Raw genomic sequence first — 25,131 nt, forward strand, 5'->3', positions numbered from 1 at the left:
AAATGCGGTTTTACCTTCCACCGTGGAAGGGCTTCCTTCATGTTAAACAGTCACTACAGTAATAATAGTCTAGAGGGTAAATTTGAGCTGAGCTTTTCTGATAGTGGCCTGAAGCATTCTGGGGTAGGGTGATGTGTAAATTAATGTGCACACACTACTTGAGACTAGCGTAGTGTAGTAGTGTCCCTTTCAGGCTGCACACCAGTCTTGGAGGACTCCAAAGGCCAAGGTTTCGACCGCAGTAGATTATGCCAATGCTCACAGAAGAGCTCAGAACACTCAGTCTGCAGCCTTCTTACGGCAACATCCCAGGACTGTCCTGAGAGCAGCGTCACCCATAGCAGAATAACAAGATTGGAGGCTGCCTACTAAATTTTGGAAGTTGGCACAATTATGTAGTTTCATTACTCTAATTCACAGAGCCTGTGCGAAACTGCTGCTATGACTACTTTTTCTGCAACTGGCTCTTCTGCTTGTACCTCAGGAAAGTGACCAAAACATCTGCCAATATAAAGAAAATATTTGCTCTTGTGTTGTGGCCAAATTCTCTTTCCTTTAGATGTGATACATGAGAAGCCAACACCACCTTCCACGCTGCCGCATGCAGAATAAGGACATACATGTTTACCGCAGACTTCAAAGCAATTTTTCTTGAGTTTTTAAGGGAAAAGAAGAAATATACTATCAACATTCTTTATGGTTACACCATGTTAGGTTTACAGTTTTTCTATACACCTAAAACCCCAGAATATAAAAGTCTATCCACAGTAAAGAGACACTTGCTCAAATGTACCATGGTTTAAGAGCGAGTACCATATTTAAGCCCACTACCAGTGTTTGAAAGTAATTTCAACATCTCAATCTCTAGACTTTTTTTTTTTAAAAACATTTTCTTCCCATTTCAACAGACAAGACATACCAACAGCTGCCACATCAAAATACAGATAAAGATTTGACATTATTAACGCATTACAAACTAGGGCTCAGATCCCTGTGGGAACACACAGGGCTTGCGGTTGCAGAACAGAAAGCCATTACTTTCATTCGGTCCAACAAAACGGATGAAAGGTTTAATATCTACACGTACGGTAAGCACACGTTTCAGAGTCTCAGTTCCTGCTTGTTCTTAACAGCTCAGTGCAATTGTAAACCCATCCCGCCTATCCAACCCTTCCCCAAAAGCTCCCTCCCTCCCCCCCAAATCCATGAAAATATACAGCAATTTCCAGGTACTTTGTGATCTTGTCGGAGTGGAGTTAAAGCAGACCCACAGAACCAAGGAAAGCAGGAAGTGAGAAAAATAACACACTTGACGGGGGTTTTTTTGCATGTTGCTTAAAGAACTGTAAACAGTTAAAGCCTCAAGTCAATGCTGCTCAACCTTTACACATCCGCGTGCACACAACATTCAGCAAGACACGATGAAGCTGCAAAGATTCTATAAAGTGGTAGCTCTGGGGACCCAAGTGCTTTAACTCTTCTACTGCTAACAAACAATGTCTCTGAACAAAAATCACAACTGAATACATTTCTAGAAACAGAATTACAGTACTGACTTTAAAAACAGTTTCTAAGGCTCAGACTGAGTCCAAAAAGGCCTCTGATTGGGTTTATTCAAGCTCTTACGTTTGGACTGCATGAATGCAGCATAAGAATGATTGCAGCAAGACGTCCACAGGTAATTTCTACATTTATTTTTTTTTTATACCAAAAAGTTATGTGCAACAAATAGAATTCATACATATTTACATTGTTTTTACCTGTTAGCAAAATTGTATCCTAAACCTCCAATAGAGAATCTCTCAACCTATACTGATAAAAGGAACATCTGCCCAATGACTCCATTTAAATGGATGTTTGATTTGGAGTTTAAAGCACTAGTAATAAATAGTCGATGGAACATACTATACAGAACAAACACCTAATATTTAGGCCATGCTTAATACAGTTTTATGGTAACAGAATACTTCATCTTTTCTGGACTAGTTTTGTCTAGATCACAATTAAACAACATTGGCAGAACCAAAGCTATTAAATCTCTTTGACTTTAGTTCATATAAATTCGGAGCATCAAGTGCTGCCTGAAGCATCTCACCAATCTTTTTGAACAATCAAGAGACTCTGTACAGCAGAAGACAAATGTGTACTACAATATGCAGAAATCTCATAATAAGAGAGATTTGTTGTCACTTTAGATATCGAAGGTGGCAGGGAATGTTTCATTGGCCTTAGCATTGCAAACACGTTACAGTAAGAAACTTCCAAGAACATTCATTTCCTAAATGAGACTTGAATGCTTCGTTGGCCTTAAGAGTAGCGAGTACCTTACAGTAAGAGGATTTCAGGAATGTTTAATTCCTAAGCAGGTTTTGGGATGAGGTTACTTGGCCTTTCCAATCTGTCCCTCCCCGCAGAACTCCTGAGCGCCGGGGCAGGGGTAAAGCCCAAATTCAGAACCACTGTTTGTAGATTATTCATTTCCACACACACCCCCCCCCCCCCCATTCTCAACGAGCGTTGAAACCACAACCAGAATCTGTGTAATGATACTGCCCCCCTGTCCCTCTGCCAGACCTGGTATTATTTACTAGCTTTTTTTTTACCCATACTCTTACATCCTCAAGATTTCTCAGAATTTGCCTCTGGATTTGTAAAGCTCAAATTAATATCAACCACCTACTTGCCACAACATTTGTTTTGGTTTGGGGCAGGCAGGGGGGCAGTTGCATGAAGCACTCATCTAATTTCCATCACATTACTAATTGTAACCTGAGACATTTTACTGGAAGAAATATGCTGTTTCTGTCATTGGGAACAACGAGGAAAGTGTCAAAGAAGTGGAAGCAAAGGTCCAAATTTCTACTGCTAATATTATTTTGCCCTTTATTCAGGCCAACTGCATTTCTGAAGCACAAGAGAGAAAGTGGAAGAGTTAGGGCCATTTCTAGCAAATCACTTCCAGTAAAAAGTAACTGCAAGAAAAGCACACAAGACAAGAGAGTTCACAATTAAGGATCAGATTTGCAAGTTGGTGCACAAAGTGCAGCTGCAAATTCTTCCGGAGACCAAACTCAAATTCGATTTGATCCCTATGTGCACACAAACAAGGACTGCAGACATGACTGCTGAAAACCTGGCCCTAAACAATTTTACTGAACAAACTGAATTAACAGACTATGCCCACACAGACAAGCACAAGACACAGTGAAGTTCGTCAACACCTATACTTTCAGCTGATGGGGTTTTTTTTTTTCCTTTTTTTCAGTGCACACTACACGCAGAAATTGGACCAAGTAATCATTGATTTTACTTGTCTCCATTGCTGCTTGCTCTGAGATATTAGCGCTGTGACTAACCATTTCAGGCAGCACGTGTTCGCCTCTTCCTTGGATGAAAAAGATGCCTTAGTGTAGATCACAGGAATGCATCAAAATAAATCTGTACAACATATTAAACAGTGATATTGCCCCAAGGCTTGTAAGAGAACAAGAGCAAAGCCTTGAGGGATCAGTTTAACATCATTCACTCCCCTCATATCAAAGTTCAAGGCATTTGAGAGACAGAACTAAACATCAAGACAAGCTTTAACTATACTCTGGTCAATACAAAACGCATTTAATGAATTGTTGCCTAAAACTGTTAGACAAGAGGGACAAGTAATTTAGTGTTACATGCAACAGATGTTACTCATACCACAGAACTCTATACATAAAAGCAGTTTCCACCTACATCCTTGATACAAACCAGAAAATTACTTCAGTAGTAATTTAAATACTATTTTGTGAGTTCAATCTAAAAATTCTATTTTCTCTACGGAACACTGCATGTTTCACAGTCAAGTTTATCCTCAACAACTTAGTGTTTATAATCCACTTAGCCATACAACATAAGTGTCTCTCTGACATTCATGTTTAAGAAAAAAATCCTACAATTAGTTAAACTAATTCTTTAAATAAATGGGTACGCAGTTAGAATTCTTCATATTTAGAAGCTGACAAGGGCAAAAAGCAGCACAGCACCAATTACAGAAAGTAGCTGAACCTATACATTTTGGTGTCACACAGTTTGAAACGGGTATTTTACTTTTCTGAATCACATTATCAACCTTCTATCGCATGGATTTAAGTTAACTGAAACAATATTGCTACCACTTCTCAGTCTAAAAACTAAAATAGATCTCTTAATACTCTTCTATCCCCAGCAAGTTTCCTGGGAATTTTGTTTATTTGTTTGTTTTAAAGCAAGGACACTTCTGCCTGCCAAGTTCAACACAAAGTATTTGGTTTAAGATTTTAAGACAGAAGGCACTTAACATTCAGCCTTAGAATACTGAGTGCAGAAAAAAACATTTATAATTTTGTTCCTTTGTTTAAATCTGCAGTTTAATTTTTTTTTCCAATTAGTTATTAGAAAGAGCAATGATAGCACTATATCACATTTCATTTTCAAGAGCACATTTACTCATTTATCCCACTAAACAGGTTGCCCTTCCAAGGGATCTTCTATGTGTCAGGCCTAAAGTTCATTTCCCAATATAGCACAAACCAAAGATCCTGACGAAGATCAATTAAGTAACTCTTCTTCAGTGCACTACTTGGTTATCCCGCTCAGTCAGTGGCTTCCACTGCAAATTGCAATTTTATACCGCGGTATTCATATAACATCAGACATTAGTAACACTGGCTGTCTGACCGCAGTTTAAAAATGAAACAGCTCTGCATGGAAATTAAGTCCTTTCAAAGAATGCTCTTTGATACACCAACCCCCAATCTGCATAGAATACCCCGGTGGCAGCTTTCTATTGACCACATTAAGCTATTTTCATTCTGTACAGAAATTAATGAAGTTGTGGTTTAACGAACATACTTTAGGTTTCAGCTTTAATTCCATTTTTCGTTACTGGAGACAAAAAAAACCACCACCCAACAAAATGGAACAAAACCCAACCATCATTCTTGTGAAAGCACTGGCAGTGAGTGCAGCAACACGGTGTTCTCTATAGAGGTCACTTCTTCCATCATGTCAGTTGACTATTAGCTGAACACTGACAGCTCCTAGGCTAACAAAACTGATTGTACAGTGAGTTCTCCAGGGATGAAACCAATATTTCTAATTTTATTTACAGTATAAGTCCTAGTCAAATCTAAGTCCATCAGCTAAAAAAAAAAAAAAAAAAAAAAAAAAGTCATACACATACTGTAAACATGGCAACATTAAATATGGTAATGCTATCCTAGAATATTTAATGTCACAATCACATCTTGTTATACCTGAATTTATATACAGGATATTTTATAGCAAGTGTTACCCACTTCACAAGTGGAGGGGGAAGAGAGAGAGTCTAGGTTTTGCTGTGGCTAAAACTCCTTCAAAGTAAAGTTAAAGCTTGTCTTTGATTGTATTAGAGCTTTCTTTCAGGACCACATTTAAGTTGAAGGTTAGCACAAAAAAAATATCTAGGGCCCCTTCAAATTTATAATTAAAAATTCAGTTATGATTCTCAGGGAAAGTGTCTGATATGGAGAATAAAAAATTACTGCAAAATAAACTTAATGGAAGTTGGGTCTTCAGACTGCCAGTCAAAAGTTCAAACAGGCGTTATTCCTGTTTGGGTTGGAGTTGCCGTTTCCAGGCCTCGTTCAAATAAACTAGTCGTTTGTAGTTGATGATAAAGAGAATGAAGTTCAGCAAATATGTGATGACGCAGACAATGCAAAATTCCTTCAGCACGAAGTACAGAATGTATGCCAAGTACAATGACCCTACTACAGACACTATGGAGGATGTCATGAGGATTAGAGCTGCTACTGCACTTGCTGTCATACCTGCAACAAGAGAGAGAAAGTTACTACCGCTGCTCTCATTCCCCGCTCCACACAAAGCAAAAACCAAAGCACTCAAATTCAAACGGAAGGCTACTTAGCAAGTTTGTATTACATAAGTCTGTTTAAAATACCACGAGCTCAACATGGCTGACACATCGCTATTTGGAAGGGAGCTTCTAGGTTCTGTACGACAGTCCTTTGATAAGGAGTATGCATAGTATTTACCATCTTCCATACTCCTGAGTTACAGGAAACTTACAGGTTGGTCAAGTTAGGTCTATCAATAGCTTTATAGCAGACCATATAGTTACGAAGAAATATGCATAAATTACATTTCATGCCCTTTTTTTGCCTACTCTATTACTCCTGTAAAACTTGTAAATTCCATTTTTATTTCCTCTCTTTTCTATTGTGCAGCCTAATGCAAAAATATATTTAGGTGCAAATAGCAATGCAGCAACTGCCTTGACTTTTATATCATTAATAGTGTGGCAGGAGAAAATGCAATTGCTTTTGTTCTTAGTCGGGTTCTTAAGCCCTTTGGACAGATGTATCATTAGACTGGTGCTACAAAAAAACCAAAACCCACATGCACTTATCTGGTCTCTTGCAAACTGTGCAGTGTATAACACACTCCTCTCATCACCACAGACCTGTTATAAACCTTAGGCTTTAAAGTGAATTAGTACTTACCAAGTAGCATTTGTAGTATATAAAACACGAGTCCAAAAACACTGTTTGACTGATTTATTGCACTGTCCTTTCCAAAGATGGAACCCAACAGACCGAATCCTCGACCCCATCTGTAAAACAGTGAAACTGATTAACTTGTATTTGGGCACCTATTGTTTACATCAGTGTTTTTAATTCATCACTTGGAAAAAAAAAGGATACATACATTGTGACATAATCACTGCAGTCCTACATGAAGTTCAGGAGTATCTTTGAAAGCCAAGCAGCTTGCAACAGGGGGTGCACTAGGTACAACTTTATCCCACACACCGCTGATGGAAGTTATTTGACACGCCAGAAACTATCAAGTTCACATAGTTGCAACTTCATTAAATACCATATCTGCTTCCCAGGGTTTTAGTTCAAAGCTCTTCTGTCAAATAAACATCATCTCTAGCAGTTCCCTTCACCACAGCAAGCTGGACACCTGCTCACTATATAGTTGCAGGAAAATGTTAAAACTTGGTAACTAGCTGTTACGAGCTCTGCCAGCACTTACCAGAGCAATAAACAGGAACTTATGTTTGCATCTCAGCGGCTCCTGATCAGTCTAACACCTCAGGGGGAACCCAAATCTGTCAAGCAAACAAGCTGGGGATGGTACCGTAACAAGATTCACAGATCTCATTTGTTAGAGCCCTTGCAAGCACGACATTTTGAACTAGCACCTTAACCACAACGTGACCTTCAACTTTTTAGTGATAAGGTAGAAAGCAGCAGAAGCCGTAAAGAATTGCTACTGCAGTAAGGTAGATGAACTATTAAATTAGCAAATGTATTTGTGCTAGAAATCATTAATTTGATGCCCTAATGCAGATCACCACCTTATTTGTAAAAGCAAAGTGAGGACCATATTAATTAGTGTCACTTGAAAATTTGAAAAGTAGTTAACACTACTTCAACATGCAACTTAATCCACTTACAAGAGAACATTAGGATATCTGCTAGCATGTATTCAGAGCATTAAGTCAAACACTGCAGAAATGTAAGCCTAGGTTTACATTATTAGCTTAACTGTCACATAACCCTGTAAAAAAAAAAATGCAACTCCTCACTGCTTTTGCAGCAGAAGGCACTAGTGTACTACATTCACGCCAACAGAAGCGCAGTTTCCGCAGAGATTGTTGTACTAGAGACAGTGGTTCTACTAAACCAAGCATAGGTTTGCCCTCCGCACACTACAGGAACATTGCCGATATACTTCACCGTACATCTGAGACCAGTGAAAGGCTACCACCACATTATAATCAGTTTCCTCACACAAATAAGGTGCCACAATAAGTACAATACCATCTCGAAAATACTTCCTAATCTCACAGCCATTTGTGCAATATTTTCAAAACATATTTGAATTAATAATTTTAATTCAAACTTAGTAACTGTCTGCAATTAACTATTATACCCAAGTCTTGTGCTCTTCTCCCCAAGAAACTGAGCAGAGGATTAGGTACCAATTCCTAGAAAGCATGTTAAATCCATGAACAGTAAAAAAAAAAAAAAACAAACATACTTTCAACTTGTTTGGTCTCAAATCTTATAAATGACTGAAGTTACTAGAAAGCTTCAAGCTAGCACAGAAAAGACCAACTTGCTTTGCCATGTGGACAACGCCTCACATCCCAGAGCTGCAGAGGGGTCAGGAAGACACAAAGTTTACTGCTTAGAGGAGCAGTGCAATACTGCCTTGCTCCCTGCAGTCACCCCGGTGCCCGTTTGGGGCTGCGCAAGCTGTGGGGGACAAGGCTGGTGACACATACTCCCTGCAGCTTACAAAGGCCAACGGTCCCAATGAGCGTATGGTATAGTTTGTGGGCGAAGAAGCATCAAGCACGGATGGCACAGATCCGGAAAAGCAGCTGTAGGGATACGAGTGCAGCACTTCACAGCTGAGGGAGCCATGCTTCCTAGAAGGAGGGATTTTAAAAAAGACCAAACACTATGCAACAATACATAAGCAAACATTATAAAGAAATACTGCAAGTTCCAAGAATCTCAGCTATGGTGAGACTTTCCTCCTACACACTGAATGTTACCAGGATTTTAAGTCAGAACTGTTTATTTTTTAGCCTTACTTTGATAAGACAGTCGGAGCACATGTAACAACTGTCTCCAGTTGTCCAGCCATCAAATGCAGTATTAAAGAGCCAGACAAATATATTAAAGGGATCATCACTTTGCATTTAATAGTATATTTTTATTTTTCTGTAATACCACATTCATAGATGCTTCAGCTTACTACCCACAGGTGCAATTTATTTTTCTAGTCTCCAAGTGAGAATTCTTTGTAGACTGACATTAAACTCTATTTGAACACACTCAGGCTTTCCTTACCGAGAAACTAAACAGCATAACCCTACATTAGCCTAGCTCAAAGTACCTGCAGGATACTGAATTCCTACCCTCTCCCTGCCCTAGCTGTACGCTCTCACTTCTGATGCTCATGACATCCTGTCATGTTCGAGAGCAAACCCAACCTTAAACCATCAGAAACTTTGACTACAGAATCTGACCCTGCAGTTATTCTGCGAGTAAATAAAATGTTGCTAATGGAAAGGTAATGAGTTCAAGCCCTTCCTGACAGTGTCCTCAAGTGACCTGTCCATAGCTGCAAGAAGGTCAGAGCACGGTGAAAGCATTTTCCACAGGCAACAGTTCATCAAGTATCTTGTTGGCCTTGTAGCAGCTTTAAGGACATCAAGTATCACATTTCAGTCCATGGAGTACAGCTCTAATCTGGCATCTTAGCCCACATGCTTCAAGATACCTGAGAAGCCCGTAGTTTAAAACATGAAGCACTTTTAAAAACTTTTAATATTTCTATTTTGACCTAATTTCTTTACTGAAGAGGCTAACAATCCCCTAATTCTATCAAGGAGGTTCCAAAACCCGCTAAAATGCACAACGAACCAAGTACTTTTGCAAGCAATTGGAAGGGGGAAGAAGACTGAGTATTATAATCTTCCTTCTTACATCAAAATAATGCAAATAACACCTGAATAATTATAACTTTGAAAGTCAAAAAAAACATATGGCAAACAAATGGCAAGTAGAAAGACTGCAGTCCTAACAAGATAATAAACTCCAAGAAATAAACCATCAGTATAAAGGACTATAAACTGCTCAGAAGTCCTTAATGGATCTTGCCTTTCTTCTAAAGAATATAACTTACAAGAACTATTGTTAACTTGGATCAACTTTTTGGATATGGAACGCTAAGTACAATTAACTGCATATGCCAACATCACCAACTTGTTCCTGGTACTGACTTGTGGCTCCCCACCCCTGCAGCGGTCAAGTGTGCTGTTGTGAAAATCACACGGCAGTCACCCTGCATGATTCAGAGCAGTATGACAAACACATGTGGCAAGCCGATTGTTGCCACACCCAGGCTTCAAAAAAGAAAAAAAAAAAAGAGGCAGTCTGAATTAACTTCAAGGAAGTTTAAAGTAAATCTTTAAGACATCTTCCTGTATGTTTTAAGGAACTCAAATTCCCTCTCCGTTCAAGATGACGGCCTGAGTCATTTCTTTGCAGGTACAACTTTGAACGTTCCTAAAAAAAGTTTTCAGAATGGTGATTCAAGAAATCCAAGACAAAGTGTTTAGAATTGTTCATGTATTTTCCCAACATCTAAAATGGAATACTACGGTGACTTCTAGTCCAGTGTGCATTTCCTTTTACCAAAAGGAGGTCTTAAAAATTATTATCCATCCTCTAAACGGTGTCCCTTCTGGTTTGTGATATTTAACAAACCTCAGAAGTGTTGCATTTATAGAAGTTTAAAGCAGTATTTGCATGCACTTGACACTTCTTAACAGGAAGACAGGAACAACTGAGGTAAATTTGATCCATAAGTGACATCTCTCCAATAAATTCTGATACTGTTAAATTATTACCTCTTCTGCACAACTATGAACATCCTCAATGTTCCAGAACAGTATATTATGTGAGTAGACTAACTCGAAACATTTAACCATAATTTAGCAGAGACAATATCACTGGCAGAATGGCAACCAAGAACCTTGTGCAGTATCTGAGTCATTTTAAAGGGCAAGTAAACAACCTCCATGTTTAACAAGTTAAAAGCTGTAAGAGTTACCAGTATCAGATCAAAAAGTAACAGAATTCCAAGCCTGCCAAACATAACTCAAACACACAAAAATATCTATTTAGCCACCAGTCGGATTATTATCTCATCCACTCTCTATAAGACATGCTACACTGTTTTTACTGTTTTTTCTAGCCAAGCACCCCAACTTTGAAAGTTACCTGCAGGACATGTTTTTAAGGGCTTTTACAAAGAGATCATTCCCCAATCATCATTAAGAATCAGCTTAAGAAACCTCTGAACTGGGGTTTCACCTGCATCAACAAGCTCAGTAGCCTACTGTGAAGGCTTCCTGAACGGACCTAGATCCTTTCTGAACGCATACTTCCGACTTCCACAACATCTTCCAGTGACGAATGCCAGAATCGCATTTCACTTGGCAATCCTCAGCTCTCATGTCAAGAAAAGAACTAACTACTGTATATTCCTTTTGACGTGAGAATAACCATACTAGATCAGGTCAAGTCCGGCCAGCTATAGTACCATGTCTCTGACACGAGCAAGTAGGAGATGCCTTGAACAAGGCACACATATCATACTACTTGTCTAGTTGAAAATGCTATCAAATCATTCAGGAGACCAGATTATTAAATGGCATGTGTGATTAAAAATCTGAGAACACTGCATTTGTGCAGTGACAGGTTTTCCAGCACATTTCTCTCTCAATTTTTAGGTTTGCTGCAAGAAAATGGCAAACAATAACAAAAAAAAAAACCAACTATATTTTCAGAGAATTGTAAGTATAGAACTCAAGTTTGGTTTTCTGAGTAGTAGTAACGTACTTAAAGCTCCTCATTCCAGGATTGTTTTTCATCCCATAAGTATTATTTTGTTATCAACAGCAAGCACCATTTACCACTTTGTAACCCTGAGGAAACAATAAATATTATTTTCTATAAAAAAAAGCTTACACTGGACAACTGATATGCACATTTCCTTAAATGTAATCTAACTTCTCAGACCAGTTATGGTACAGAATGAAAGTTCTCAGGAGGGGAGTAAAGCTGGCCTACGCTCACACGTTGCCTTCAGTGAAAAGCTCATATAAAGGTCAAAGGATCTGGAGCATGTTAATACTCAGCAACGTTAAGAAACTTTGGTTGCAGCTTCTTTACAGCTTCACTAGAGGATTTTGGATTAAACCTAGTTCACGGTTACAAGGTTGCTTAGGCCACTCTAACACTTTTAATAAATTAAGTCAAAGCCTTCAATTAGAAGCCATGAGAAAAAGGAGATTAAAAGTTCCCTTTTGTAAGCTTGCCAAGAGAGCTCAAAATTTTTGATTCATTTCATTTCATATTTAAATCTATTAGCAGTATTTACCATAAACAAATGGGATTGTTCTACATATCCTCCAGCTCCACCTCAGAAACAGTCCGGAAAAATCTCAGTGTCTAGATCATCAAAATCTCAAGCAGACAGCGGTTAATTATTTTGTAGCAGTCTCCACAGAAGCACTGATTATTCAAGCTACAAGCCAACAGCATTGTATTCCTTCTACATAATCTCTTATATTAAGCTATCATAAACTAAGCCCAAATTTGAACTACAGGCACTTTGCATCAGGCAAAATGATTGTCAGCCCTACTGCAAATTCCAGTCAAGCTAGAAATGATGTATTTATGAAAAGCAAAAATACACGTGTTCGTGTTTACGCTGTAAGATTGGGGGGGAAAAAAAAGCTAGAATAGTGCTGCATTTTATAAAAGACATGCCTCAGCCACTACATATTGTATCAGTCTGAAGTATTAAGTCATCAGTCGTCAGTTTTCTGTTAAAAAGATGAGACAAAAATTGCTCAAACTATCAGATTCTGCTGCTTTAGGAACAACTTGCTTTAGTTGAAGCAATGAATGAAGAATGAAGCTGCTTTTTCACAGATGTTCCTGAAATACCTTCCCTCCCCAGCGCACAGAATAACCAGATCCCTCCCAGCTCACACCCTCCTGTGCTCCCTGCCTCCCTAACCAAGTCCATTACCTATCAGCTCTGCGTCCCATTTGCACGTGTGCTGCCCGTCTGGCTGGCAGACCAAATGGGACAGATAACCTACTGCATGAGCTGAGGTTTTGTTTTTTTTTTTCCTCCCGTCTTCAGCAGAGGTATTACTTTGACGCCCTCTCATCTCCCCTTTGGCACTGAATCTGTTTCTATAAAACTAGAGTAACTTGTATCCTTTGTGAAATTTTGCCATAAAAATTTGAAATGTTGTAAAATAAATTATTAATACACAACACAAGAAGGCAAAATCTTCTTTAGAAACCAGGCTAAAGAAACAAAATAATACAACCTCCCTTGGCCTCAAGTTGTTGGCGCTTTTTTTTGGCTCAGTATCCTTAGCTGTAAAACTTGTATCATGCTCATATAGCCACAGCTATGCCCATCCACCATCATCCTGAACTGCAGCACTCCAAACCCTGCTGAAGCAAAGCGTTCGGACATACTAGATAAGACTTCTGTCTACACGGATCTCCCCCTGCCTAAACAACAAACTGGAGAGCTTCAAAGCTTCCTCAGACAGCAGAAACAATGAATTCTTGCTACAGAATAACCGAAGAAGCACTGTTACAGCTGCTATCTAACTCACAGACCTCAGAAATAAACAACAACCAATTTTAAATTACAGACAGATTATAGCTGAGTGTCAGGAGGCAACATTTTAATGTAAACTATTTCAGTAGCCTAAGAACCACAAATATTATCCCTCTTGAAGGAGCACCAGCTGCTCCATACACTGCCCTTCAGCAGTTTAATCAAACTTCTATTTTTTTTCTATATAGAATCAAATATGCCTAACAAAACCAATAATTTGGCTCAGGTTAAGGAAATGACTGACTAGTAAAGAATTTCAAAACTAGTAAAGTTTTTTTTAAAAAGCACAGGGGCCTCATTTGTCTATGGGCTGCCTAACAGCTGTAGCCGTTGACTTCAAACATATCTGAACACCTGCTTGCAATAAAAAAATAATAATTAAAAAAAATACCGGGACATCAGGAACTTATTAATATAAGATAACTGCTAAAATAATGTTCCTAAACAATAGTTTTAGCAAGGTGTGTTTCACTGAAAAACCAGCACTGGTCAAAGTTTTAACTTCAATATCCTAGAGCGTTGACTTCACACACACTCTGCAGAGGAATAAGCTCTACACCAGCATTATTATTTATACTCACACAACACAGCATTGAAGTACTATGTCACAAGAGCGAGCAATTAAAATATAACATTTACACAGGTCTAAATTCACTGCTTAAAATGATTTATGAAGGTGAGCAGAACAATACAATAACACTACAGTTATCACAGGCCACACTTAGCAAACCCAGTAAGACAACTGCATGTCTGCAAAGATCTGTCTACAACACACGGAAAATTTTACAGGTGTACATTTTCAAGAACTACCAGATGATTATTTTGATGTATCCACTAGAAGACATAAGGCTGACATGCATTTTTCAGAATAGGCATTTCAGAGTAGCTCAACTAGAAGACAACAAGCCTTACACATTAGCATGAAGGAATCCCTAAAACATGTCATCTATCAAATTACATCCAGAAGAACACGGATTCTTAAAATCCTATTTTGACTCTAGAACCTCTTCAGTAAGCCAGGGTAAAGATGTTAAGCTAGATCAATATTGACTATTTCTAAACCTCTTCACATACACAGCCGGCCAAAAGCGACAAATATTGCTAAAGATATACAGTGACATGTGCCCTTTGGTCACTCATGCCAGCTATCTTAAACCTGAATTCAAGTTGTTACATCATTAACACATTTCAGGCCACAAAACTTCCTTCTAAGAGTGCCATCCACTAATCTGCTCTGCAGGAGCCTTAAATTAATCAAGACAGAAAACAGAAACATATCAAAAGACCCAAAAGTCTCCCAGGGAACACAAAAGAGCAAAGCAAAAAAAAAAAAAAAGCTCAGAGTCTCTGCATTACTCAAGTGTCGCATTTTATTTCAGGCCATACCACTATCCATACTACTTGAAACTTGTCTATTAGTTTAATTACTTCTCTGAAACTATTGTAACAGCAAAAATAAAGAGATTTTTCTTTTCAGGAACTGCTATTAGCCAGTTTCATTATAAACCAAGCTATTCCTGCCACTTAATTATTCTCAAATGTAAGACAGCAATTCACTTCGAAAACCTAGAGCAATTGTCGAACGAAAACATTAGGTGTTTCCCCAATACCTTCCCTTATCTCTTCTTGGAAAATGACAGTGGTCATTATATAGTCCTTAGCTGTTTTTCTTTTAAAACTATTTCATGAACTTTCCCCATGATAAAAGCAGGAAATATGCCGACCATAAATATTTTGAATAAGGGATACTAGGAAGGTATCTCCCCAACATAATCTTCTGGATGAGTCAGTCTCTGATACAAGATTTTCCATGCTCCTCCCTCTGCATGCTGTTAATCTTCACAACATTTCTGTTGTCACTGTTGTGCCAATACCAGATTTGGCTTAAAAATAAGACTTGGAAACACTAACAGCTTATTAGTGAAAAAAAAAAAAAAAAAATCCTCCCCAAAGACCAGAACTCAGCTCTAAGAAGAATACATCAATTTATTCTGATTATTCTATACAGTTAAAACAAATCTCAACACCATGATGTGCTTTTTAAAGTTCAGATCACTGTTAGAGTCAACACGCAAAATGTGAAGATTGTTACTTTCCAGGTTCCATTAGTAAATCTTAAATAAAAGATGTTACAACCAAATGAACACTCTAGAAGCTAGTAAAAGCCACAAAGTACAAGTTTGTCACCCACTTCACTCGTAGAGTTAACTCTGCTAACCAGCTAATGTGATTGCCAGTGTAATAGCTTCATGAAAATTTGAAAGTTGAATCTGTGTTACGTGTGAAAATGCTGCAACACTGTATTTGAAACGGCTATCTTCGGTGAAATCTAAACTGTAGTTGAAAGTTCCTTTTAGAAATCAAGTTTCAGAGAAACTTTGGCGATGCATGGTCATAACAAGGAATATTCAGTTGGACAGGGGGAGAAGGAATGACTGATGGATGGGGAGCTGTGGCAACGTGGAAAATAAAATCAATTTATCTCAAGGTTATTCTTACTTCAAAGTTTAATAGCTTGCCCTCTCGTCTTAGTTTTAAAGTAATACTCCTTTTTTGTCTGTGTCCTGTACAGCACTGAAAGCACATTCTTCTCCAAATATGGTTTGACTGAACAGAACTTGCACGCTCCTTTTCCATAATCTCCTTTTACCACCTTCTCTAATTACGATGAGCTATCCTGACATTTGCAATGTTTCCGGCTCCCCGCACGATTCTCCTAGCAACTGCTAGTGAGATTTTAGTTGATTTTATCCTTAACTGTTCATATTATTATCTAGAATTCCTGCATATTTTATTTACAGATCTTACCACGGCATACTCAACACTTCAGCAGCAGCACTACTAACAAACACTATAATTACCAAGCATTATTCTGTAATTAGAAATACCTAAAGATATAATTGGAATTATTTCACTTCTTCAAAACATTTAGTAAACATGCATTAAAACTAGTGCTTCAAATTCCCTGTCTCAACAGCAGCGTTTGTAAGTAACAATTAAAAGCTAATGAAGGACCAATTCTATACATGAAGAGGCTACTGCAGAGGGTATTTAGGTGCTTAAATCCCTGTTATGCTCTTTTTACCTCTATAGCTGCGGTAGAATTTAGATCATTGATGATACTCACGTGGTTTAACCTCAGTAGCCTATGCATAATTTATAAATTTAAAGTTTAAGTTATCTGGCAAGTTTATTGAGTCTTCTTCCTGTTCAGATTGAAACGCCTCATCTCAGGACACTTGTCAAATAGAGACATGAACAAACAACTTAATAAACTAAAGATCATCTAATGACAGACAGAAAAGCAGAGTTAAAGCCCTCATTCAATCACAAGAGCCTCCTTTCAGACAGCCATAGATACGCATCTCTGTAACATAACACAACCCTACTCCTGTCATCACAGAAGAGGCTTTAAGAATAAGAATTCCCTGTAGGTTTTGCCTAAACAATTTAACCAGTTTCCACCTTGACAGAGTACGGGCATATTCTCCCCCACCAGCTTGTCATGATAATACAGCGAGTACCTCTGTAAGAACTGTGACAGCTTTTAGGCAGGTTACACTTAGAGAAAAAGAAAAAGAGTTTAAAAAAACCTCAAGTACTCATTCAGCTGAAGACACTTACGTGATAATAACGACATTTTCATTAAAGAAGCAGCATTTAAAAGACACGTTTGCCGAAGAACCAAACCCCTCCTCTTCCCAGCTCCTCACTGGTGGATACCTTTCCATATGTCTTTATATGCTTATACACAGACACACAGACACATATGCACAGAGCAGTTTAAGACTGCTGGACAAATCATCTTATTTCTTTAGTCAAAATACTTGAGAATATGCTTTTAGGAGAGTTTATTGGCCAATTTACACCTGAAAGTATTTCCTAAAGCATGTTTATACTGCTAGAACTTGTAACTATACGGCATGTTAAGGCTTTTAATTATTGTAATTCAATCAACTAGTTACGTGACAACAAGTCAAGCTAGCAGCATATTAAAATTTATATATTGACTCTCCTAACAGAAATAAGAACAACCGGCCTTTAGAAAACAACTGCTAAAGTAATTACTGACAGGAAGCCTGTAAAATAAATCAGGATTTGGACTGGGCTTTTGCTGCCGAGGCATTCAAATCTCTCTTGAATTAAGCACTTCCTCTGTATCATGAAGGCAATCTTCTGCGCTGCCAGGTGACATTACAATGAAAATGCAATTCAGATAGCCCAATTAAAAACAACCCAAACCCAATCACCTACAATTGTACATGTTTATGTTGGCCTCAACCACTAACCACACCTACAGGTTTTACTCTAACGTGCACTTGCCACTAAAACGCCTGTCACGCTACCTAATTACCATCGATTACAACACAGAAATTGTGGGTGCCTCACCCTCCAGCCCGTAGAGATCCCGGAAAAAGCCGTTCCCACGCCAGCGCTCCAGCGAAGGGGCTGCCTAAACCGGGAGCCCCGACACCCCCCTCCACGGCCTGCCCGCCCCGAGCCCCCAGCCCAGGCCCAGCCCGCTCTGTGCCCCGGGCAAGCTCTCTCCGGGACGAGCCCCGGCCCACAGCCGCCGCCGAGAGCCGGGCCAGACCCCCAGCAGTCCCCGCCCCGACCCTCGAGGCGCCGGAGGCAGCGTTCGGCCCCGCCGCTTCCCCGCGCCCCCAGCCTCCTTCTCCCCGCGGCGGCCTGAGGCGGCGACAGCGCCGGGTCCCATCCCCGCCTCACCTGGAGGTGATGGCGGCGGAGCAGCGGACCCGCTCGCTGAGGTCGCACAGGGCCTGGTAGTGGAGGTCGCGGCCCTTCTCTCGCTCCAGGTGGCAGGCGTAGAGGGAGAGGAGGATGCCGGCCGCGCACACGGCGGAGCGGGCCACCCGCTCCCAGCGCGGCACCGACACTCGCAGCAGGACGGGCGCCGCCATCTTACCCCCTCCCTCCGCCTCAGCCCGCGACGCGCGCCCGGCGCCGACCAGCCGCGCACGCGCGCCCGCACCCCATTGGCTCGCTGGGCGGGCGCGTCCTTCCCGCCCCACCCCGCCCACCCGCGCCGGACGTGGCGCTCCGCGACGACGTCACGTCAGGACGGGGCGGGGGAGGAGTGGGCGTGGCGCGGCGTGGCGGTTATGGCGCCTCCTGGCGGCCATCGGGCGACACTGCAGGGCGCGCAGCCCTCGGCCCGGGCTGTCCCCCCCCCGCCCCCGCCACCTCCACCGGTTTCAGCAGGAAAATGAATTTTCCCCCCTTTTTCCTCAGATCTGGGCCGCGGGGGGCATCTGGGCTGTTTCAGGGAGTGCTACCAAACCCAGCTCGGCTGAGGTTACCCTCAGGGCTGATGTGCCCCTTCACTATAGCTAAAGCGACACTGGTCTCTTAACCACTGCAGTGACTGCTCCAGGTTGTTTTTTTTTTTCCTATAATTTTGGAGAGAATGAGCCAAACCCCTGCAGTCTGCAACCACACAAAGCCTATCTGGTCCCTCCTGTGCCGAGAGACCTTGCTGAGGGCCTGTTACGTTCCCAAAGTTTACCCTGTGGCTTTCTGGGAGAAGCTAATTTGGAGAAGCCATATAAAAAGTGCATTACAAGTTTATTTTTTCTAGCGTACACCGTAACCTGGTGCTCCGCCTGGCTCTGGAGCAGCTGTCGATGGATTCCCCCAAGCCTCGCTCAGGCTTATCTTTGGAAGAATGCGCTTTGCACTTGAGTAACAGGATTTTGTCATCTGTTTCACAGATCTAGGATCACATTCGTATCACGCCTCTAAATATAGCTGGCAGAGCTGTGAGTCGATAGCGCTAGTCAGAATTAGAGGCGTACAACCAAAGGCAATCAGAGCCGGATCATCTTTCTTTCACACGTCTCCGGTTCCTATCAAAAGTAGCATCAATGCCTGTCCGGCTGTAGTTTAAGAAACCAGCTAATATATCTGGTCTACCAACACAAAAGCCATCTACTAGCTGAACATAAACTAATCTTTGCTTACTGTAAACACCTACCATAACCACCATTATTGCTTTATTTTGAGGATGGCCACTGGCTACTTGTTCTCCTTCCTTTCCCCATTTCCTTGTACGCACGTTATTGCCGGGCATTAGCAGATGGAAGAGCGACTCAGTACAAAATGAAGCTCTGCGAGTTTTCCCAAGGAAGGCAGGACGACAAAACACAATGGCAGCATTCATACCGCCAGTTATGCCATCCGTGCCTTCATTGTTCTGAAAAACAAAACGAATTCAAAGAGAGATGTGTTGCAAAATTATTTCAGCAGCAAGAAGGAATCCCTACGCCAGCAAAAAAAAAAAAAAAAAAAGGGGAAACTGAAAACTATTAATTAAAGAGAGTTGAGAAAACCATTCATTAAGAAATGAGTTGCTTGAACGCTAGCTAGCATATAAACTAAATTTTAAAATCTCCTGCTGTCTACGCTATGCCTTCTGCTATCAGTGGGAATAAAGGGAGAGGGACAATGGGAAAGGAGCGGAGATGACCAAGATAGAAGAGGCAATTAAAAAAATAGCACGTACTAAAGCTTCAGGAAACTAAATCGCTCTATCTCATATATTTACAGGTTAGCCCCTAAATAAGACAAAGTCTAGTCAAAGCTTTTTCTTTTTGTAACACAAATGGGCACCACAGGATGCTGGGCCCTGGGAGCGTCGCTCAGGCTGGCAGCAGGGCTCTGCCCTGCCAGGCTCTCAGCGGTCCTGCCGTACTCCGGGAGCTATCCGTGGGCATCCTGGGCCAACTGCAGGAGAGAAAGTGCCAAATCCGAAGTGAATTACTTACTGTCTGTCTGGTGTGCAAAACTCATAATGCTTTGCAGGCATTTGACAAAACCCCAAACCCAGAGCTGCTGAGGAAGCAGCCAAAATGGAGGGCGGCCAAGAGTAAAAGGACCAGAGAGAAGATGCGTGCAGAGACGAGCAGTAACGCCAGCAGTCTGAACGTACGCGATGCCGCTGTTCTGAATATGATATATGGTTTGTGTTTATCTCCTAGTAAATTTTACCTTAACAGCAACTCCTTTTCTGACTGAAGCTTTGCTTTTGGATTGCTATTACTATTAATTATTGCTATATTATTGCTATTATTGCTATATAAGCTCACAATATTCACACTTCCTTCGTCAGACAGTAGTTACATCCTCTTACATACAAGATGTTGAAATGACCGGTCTTACATAGCTACAACTGAAGAAACTGTGAACAAGGAATTTTTTGTCACAATAATGGCTTTATAGCAAAGTTGCACAGTGGCAATCGCATTTTGGGGATGAACGTGGATATACGTACGCCAGGATAAGAAGCAAGGTGCTTGCTTACAATAGGAAATGGAGTTTGAAATTTCACTTTCCATTAAGCCTAATGAGAGTTTATTAGATCATTAAGTCCAATGCCGTGTATGTTAGTCATCTGGACTCTTTTCATTATTTTCAGTGTCTTAGATCGTGAAAAAAAACCCAGACAACTTGTGTGCTATGTTGACTGAGTAAGTAGGAATCAGATTTCAGCAGAAGTTTTATCTCTGGTATATCCAGACTTAGTTAGTGAACTCTAGGGACTGTATTTTAATTATATTCAAAGTTGTATGACGTTACTCGTGCCCTTCTCCTTAGTAAATGATTCATTCTTTTCTAAAGCTTGCTAAGGTTCATAACTCACAGCAGATTCCAAAAATAATTTGTGTTTTGTCTAAAGAATTCCCTTCATTTAAGAAAATAAGCCTAGTGCCGTTCACTTTATTGTAACAGCTCCGGATCTAGTGTCATGACTATGCGGTAGAAGGCCTGAGTTCTATTTATTCTCTTCCATTTGCTATTTTTATTGTGTTCCCTTCCCTAGACTATGCAATACTAGTCTTTTCAATCCATCTTTCACCATCTGTCTCCAAAGTTCCCTGCTTTTTTTTTTTTTTTTTTTTTTTTTTTCTTAAAAAAAGCAGCCACCTTCCAAACCCCAATCCAGCTGCACAGACCCCCAGGGACAGCTGCGATGGGGTCAGGCCTTGCTGGAGCGACTGGTGACTGCAGCAGCGTCGCGATGTAGCCCGTGTTAGAGCTGCTGTGTATAAAAATAATTAATAAATACATTAATAAATAAATTTTTCACTTTGGGGTGAAACGCAGCAATTCCGCGAGAGCTGAAGGGCTCTGGCGGCTCCTTCACAGGGGCCACGCCCGCTGCCTCCAGGCTTCCGCACAGCAGGCGCACGTTTAACCGCAGTTTAACCGTTTATTTTTACAGACGGACCCGCCGCCATTTCGCCGCCCTCCCCTCAAGGGCAGTTTTCCCGCTCTTCGGGCGGGCGGCGGAAGGGGCGTGGCCGACGCAGACCCCGCCCCCTCGTACGTGCGGCGTTACGGCAGTGACGCGGGCGCGCACGGCGGGTGTCGGGTGACCTTCAGAGGCGGCGGTCCCGGCTCTTTCTCTCTTTTTCTCCTCTCCTCAGCGAACCTCTCCCGCCGCGATGCCGAGGGGCGGCCGGAGCCGCACGTCCCGCGTGGCGCCCCCCGCCAGGTGAGGGCCGCTGGGCGCCTCTTCTTCCCCGCCCCCGCGTAGGCCGCAGGCGGTGAAGGCCTTTCCGCCATGCCGGGGTTGGGTGACGCGCCGAGGTGGGGGTTGGGGGGGTGATAGGGGACATGGCGAGGGAGATGGCCTGAGTACTTTGGGCTCGGTTAGCGGAGCGGGGTTAGGCGCTTTGCGGGGGTGGAGGTGGATCTCGGCACTCGCTGGGCTCGGCCATCCAGTGCCTGAGCGTTAAGGCCCTATTTAGTCACCTTTTAGGTTATATCTCATTTCCCGCAGAACAGCGCAGTCCTTTGGGGTGTGGGGGTGCGGCTAGTCTTTAAAACACAGCCAAAACCAAGCCTGTAAACTTTACCCTGTTATACCTAAATCTCTCACCAGAACATTGAGTCCTTGCCATCAACGTGCAGGGTGTAACAAGGAAGAGATGCAAATAGCCGTTCCCTGCGGCCAGGCAGCCTCTGCCCGGCGTGAGTTTGGTGTTATGATGTGAGGTTTCTCTTTATGTCCTTGCAGTCGGGCACCACAAATGAGAGCTGCATCACCAGCGCCTGCTGCTCGGGCGCCCGTCCCGGCAGCGGCACCGGCTTCTGCTGTGGCTGCTCCCGCACCGAAGCAGCCTGGTCTGATGGCACAGATGGCTACAACTGCTGCCGGAGTTGCTGTCGGCTCTGCTGTAGGCCATACCATAGGTCACGCGCTTACAGGAGGATTTAGTGGAGGAAGCAACTCTGAAGCTGCGAGGCCTGATATTACTTACCAGGTAAGAGAAAGCACACCCAGGGACACCAGCTAATGAGGTGCAGTTAACTTGGGATGCAAGTTATGTGCAGACATAAAGATCACACAAATCATGGCGGGGAGGCTGGGGTAACTTTAGTGACTCAGTCTCCAAAACAACTACCACGGTGGTTGTGAGTATCTTAAAAGTAGTTCAAAGGGATGCATGAGCGATACGTGCTTGTGGTAGGGCATTAGTCTTGTTTTCTACTGTAGTCCCCCTCTGATTCAGGCAGGACTTCATGTCCCAGGTCTGATGACGGTAACATCTGTTGCAAGACCTTTTTGTGCTGCTCAGACATCAAGATAATCCTGTTACCTTGCCCAGGTGCTATCCAGAGTTTTGTGACTTACAAAACTCTTCAGAATGTCTCGTGCTACTGCTGGGAACTGCCTTGTACTTCAGCCCATTGTTTGTTTTCCCTGTAAAAAGTGACACAGCAGTTTGACTAAAACACAGGGAAGAAATACACAGCAAGCGGTTCCGGGGTGGTGCGGCTTTGCAGGCTGGAGCTGCTGCCAGGGCGTTTATGGAGGTGTTTGCCTTTCAGGAGCCGCAGGCCGCTCAGCCTGCCTACCAGCAGCAGCAGTCGCAGTTTGCTCCTTGCCAGTATGAAATGAAACAATTCCTGGAGTGTGCGCAGAACCAGACTGACCTCAAGCTGTGTGAGGGCTTCAGTGAAGTACTGAAGCAGTGCAGGTTTGCTAATGGTAAGTAGACAGTGCTACCGGACCACTGCTCGCTGAGCAGGAAAATCACTATGGGAGTACCCTGTTTTGTTTTGGTTTTTTTTCTTTTATTTTATTTTTTTTTCCAGTCCATCCGGTAAAGAATGGGGGTTGATAGGGAGCACACATAGTGAAGTCAGTTGAAGCAAATTGCTCTTCTGTTTGGCTTCCTGATGGGGTTCGGGGGGAGCACCATAACACATTTTTGCCATATAGCAAGGAAGACCGCCTGCTGTCGAGGGATTCAAAACTTACTGGGATTAACTGGTAACTTCCTACCTTACAGGTTTAGCCTAAGCCTCCGGAGCAAGGTTGCTGAAGACCATCTGACCTATGAATGGAAAAAAGCTTCGGTAATAAAGTCTAAAGCTGTCTGATATCTTGTTACTTCATGCATTCACACTCTTGTCCTCTTCGTGGCTTCATTCCTGCCATAGCCGCTACAGATGTGATACAACTTACAGCCGCTCGTTAATTTAGCACAAAACGGGAGAATGAACAATAAAGCAGAATGAGCTAATTGTGGGGTTAACTGGTTTGCTGATTGTTGTGTTGAATGTAAGTGATACTCTGTATAAATAAACAACTCTCTCTAGAAGTACCTTGCTTTAGCGGACTTTGGAGTTGAGTCTGAAGGGTGAGCAGATGAGAACTGATTTTTGGCGGGCTTCTCTCTGCCTGCCAGCTGTGCTGCCAGCAGTGGTGCCTGAAGGGCCAGAGCTACAGGAGTCCAGGGACAAACACTTGTAGCTCAGTGCTTGCCAGACACCTGCTTGAGTGTTTGAACCCCACTGCTGACTGAAATATTCAGTGACAAGGAAGGCTGCGTTGACTGCACGCTGTTCTGTGTGCGGTGCGTCCCAGTTCCCCAGCAGCCCCCTGTAATACTCTTAACAATGTTTTTAAAAGCTCTGTATTCGGATTCAAGAGACGCTGAGAAATACCTTCCCTCTGCTCGGAGAGGATCTCTGTGGCAGGCTGTTACCTGAGCAAGCCTACGCGCTATTGAGCAGCCGTGCACTCCTGAAATAATACAGCCTTGCGTCAGACTCGCAGCTCCCAGTAACGCGAGCCGAGGCTGTTGGTTTTTCATCCTCCATCTTGTGATAGGAGTCATGAACTGAAACATGAGAAGATGGTCCGGGTGGTGCAGCCTTTGCCTCCTCCTCCCACCTGGTCTAGGCAAGTGCCAAAGCTTAATGCTGCCACAGGAAGAAAAAACAATCTCCATTTTAGAAGTATTTCGTGATGCAAAGTGCAAACCCTCCTTTTTCCATCAGAGGGAGCAGCCAGCTCATGCCCTGCCCAAAAACCTTGGAGCCTGCAGGGTGAACAGCCTCCTGCGCTTCAGGGCTGTTGTAAACTCTGCGCAGCGGAGGAAGGATTGCGAGCAGCAGAAAGGTGCGCCCGCACCGGGAGAGAATAACCTTGCACCAAAAAGTGCAATTCCTGTTCAAAATGTATAGCATGACCTGTTTTTCCTCAGCTGCTTTTATGCTGGTGGGTATTCCTGCTCCTAAAAGCCTTCACCTCCCATCTGCCGTTCCTGGCAGTGAACGGATAAAGTCAGCATTGGAAATGGGGAAGGGTTACCTCAAACGCGGGGACAAGGACACGGACACAGCTGCTTGTCCTGGGCACACCAGAGCTTTGCTGCTGATCAAGCTCACGTCTCAGGGGCCGGGTGTTGCGCCGTCCTGGTGAAAAGAAAGAAAAACGGCGTGGGCCAGAAATGCCCGCACTGGACGGTGCTGGGTGTGCAAGACGTCCCTAAACTACTCCTGAATGGGTTTAGACTTCGGGAAAAACACAGCGTGGCCGGTAAAACCGTTGGCAACCGG

The 25,131-nt window shown here is 42.3% G+C and overlaps 2 protein-coding genes across 2 annotated transcripts; one reads left to right on the forward strand and one right to left on the reverse strand.

Annotated features, from left to right (window-relative positions):
- Positions 1–1,582: 1,582 nt before the first annotated feature.
- VKORC1L1 (vitamin K epoxide reductase complex subunit 1L1) lies at positions 1,583–18,197 on the reverse strand. The gene is made up of 3 exons (XM_086762858.1): positions 17,986–18,197; positions 6,519–6,628; positions 1,583–5,825 (listed from the first exon to the last, which is right to left on the reverse strand). The coding sequence occupies exons 1-3, from the start codon at positions 18,177–18,179 to the stop codon at positions 5,599–5,601; spliced, it is 531 nt and encodes a 176-aa protein (XP_086618984.1). The 5' UTR covers positions 18,180–18,197; the 3' UTR covers positions 1,583–5,598.
- Positions 18,198–21,610: 3,413 nt separating this feature from the next.
- Positions 21,611–23,891, forward strand: CHCHD2 (coiled-coil-helix-coiled-coil-helix domain containing 2). The gene is made up of 4 exons (XM_010125940.2): positions 21,611–21,772; positions 22,298–22,544; positions 23,113–23,272; positions 23,577–23,891. Exons 1-4 carry the CDS (start codon positions 21,723–21,725, stop codon positions 23,585–23,587), a joined length of 468 nt encoding a protein of 155 aa, XP_010124242.2. The 5' UTR covers positions 21,611–21,722; the 3' UTR covers positions 23,588–23,891.
- The last annotated feature ends 1,240 nt before the right edge of the window (positions 23,892–25,131 follow it).

The sequence above is a fragment of the Chlamydotis macqueenii genome, chromosome 19 (genome assembly GCF_036417535.1).
Source record: "Chlamydotis macqueenii isolate bChlMac1 chromosome 19, bChlMac1.mat, whole genome shotgun sequence".
In the NCBI taxonomy this organism is placed as follows: Eukaryota; Metazoa; Chordata; class Aves; order Otidiformes; family Otididae; genus Chlamydotis; species Chlamydotis macqueenii.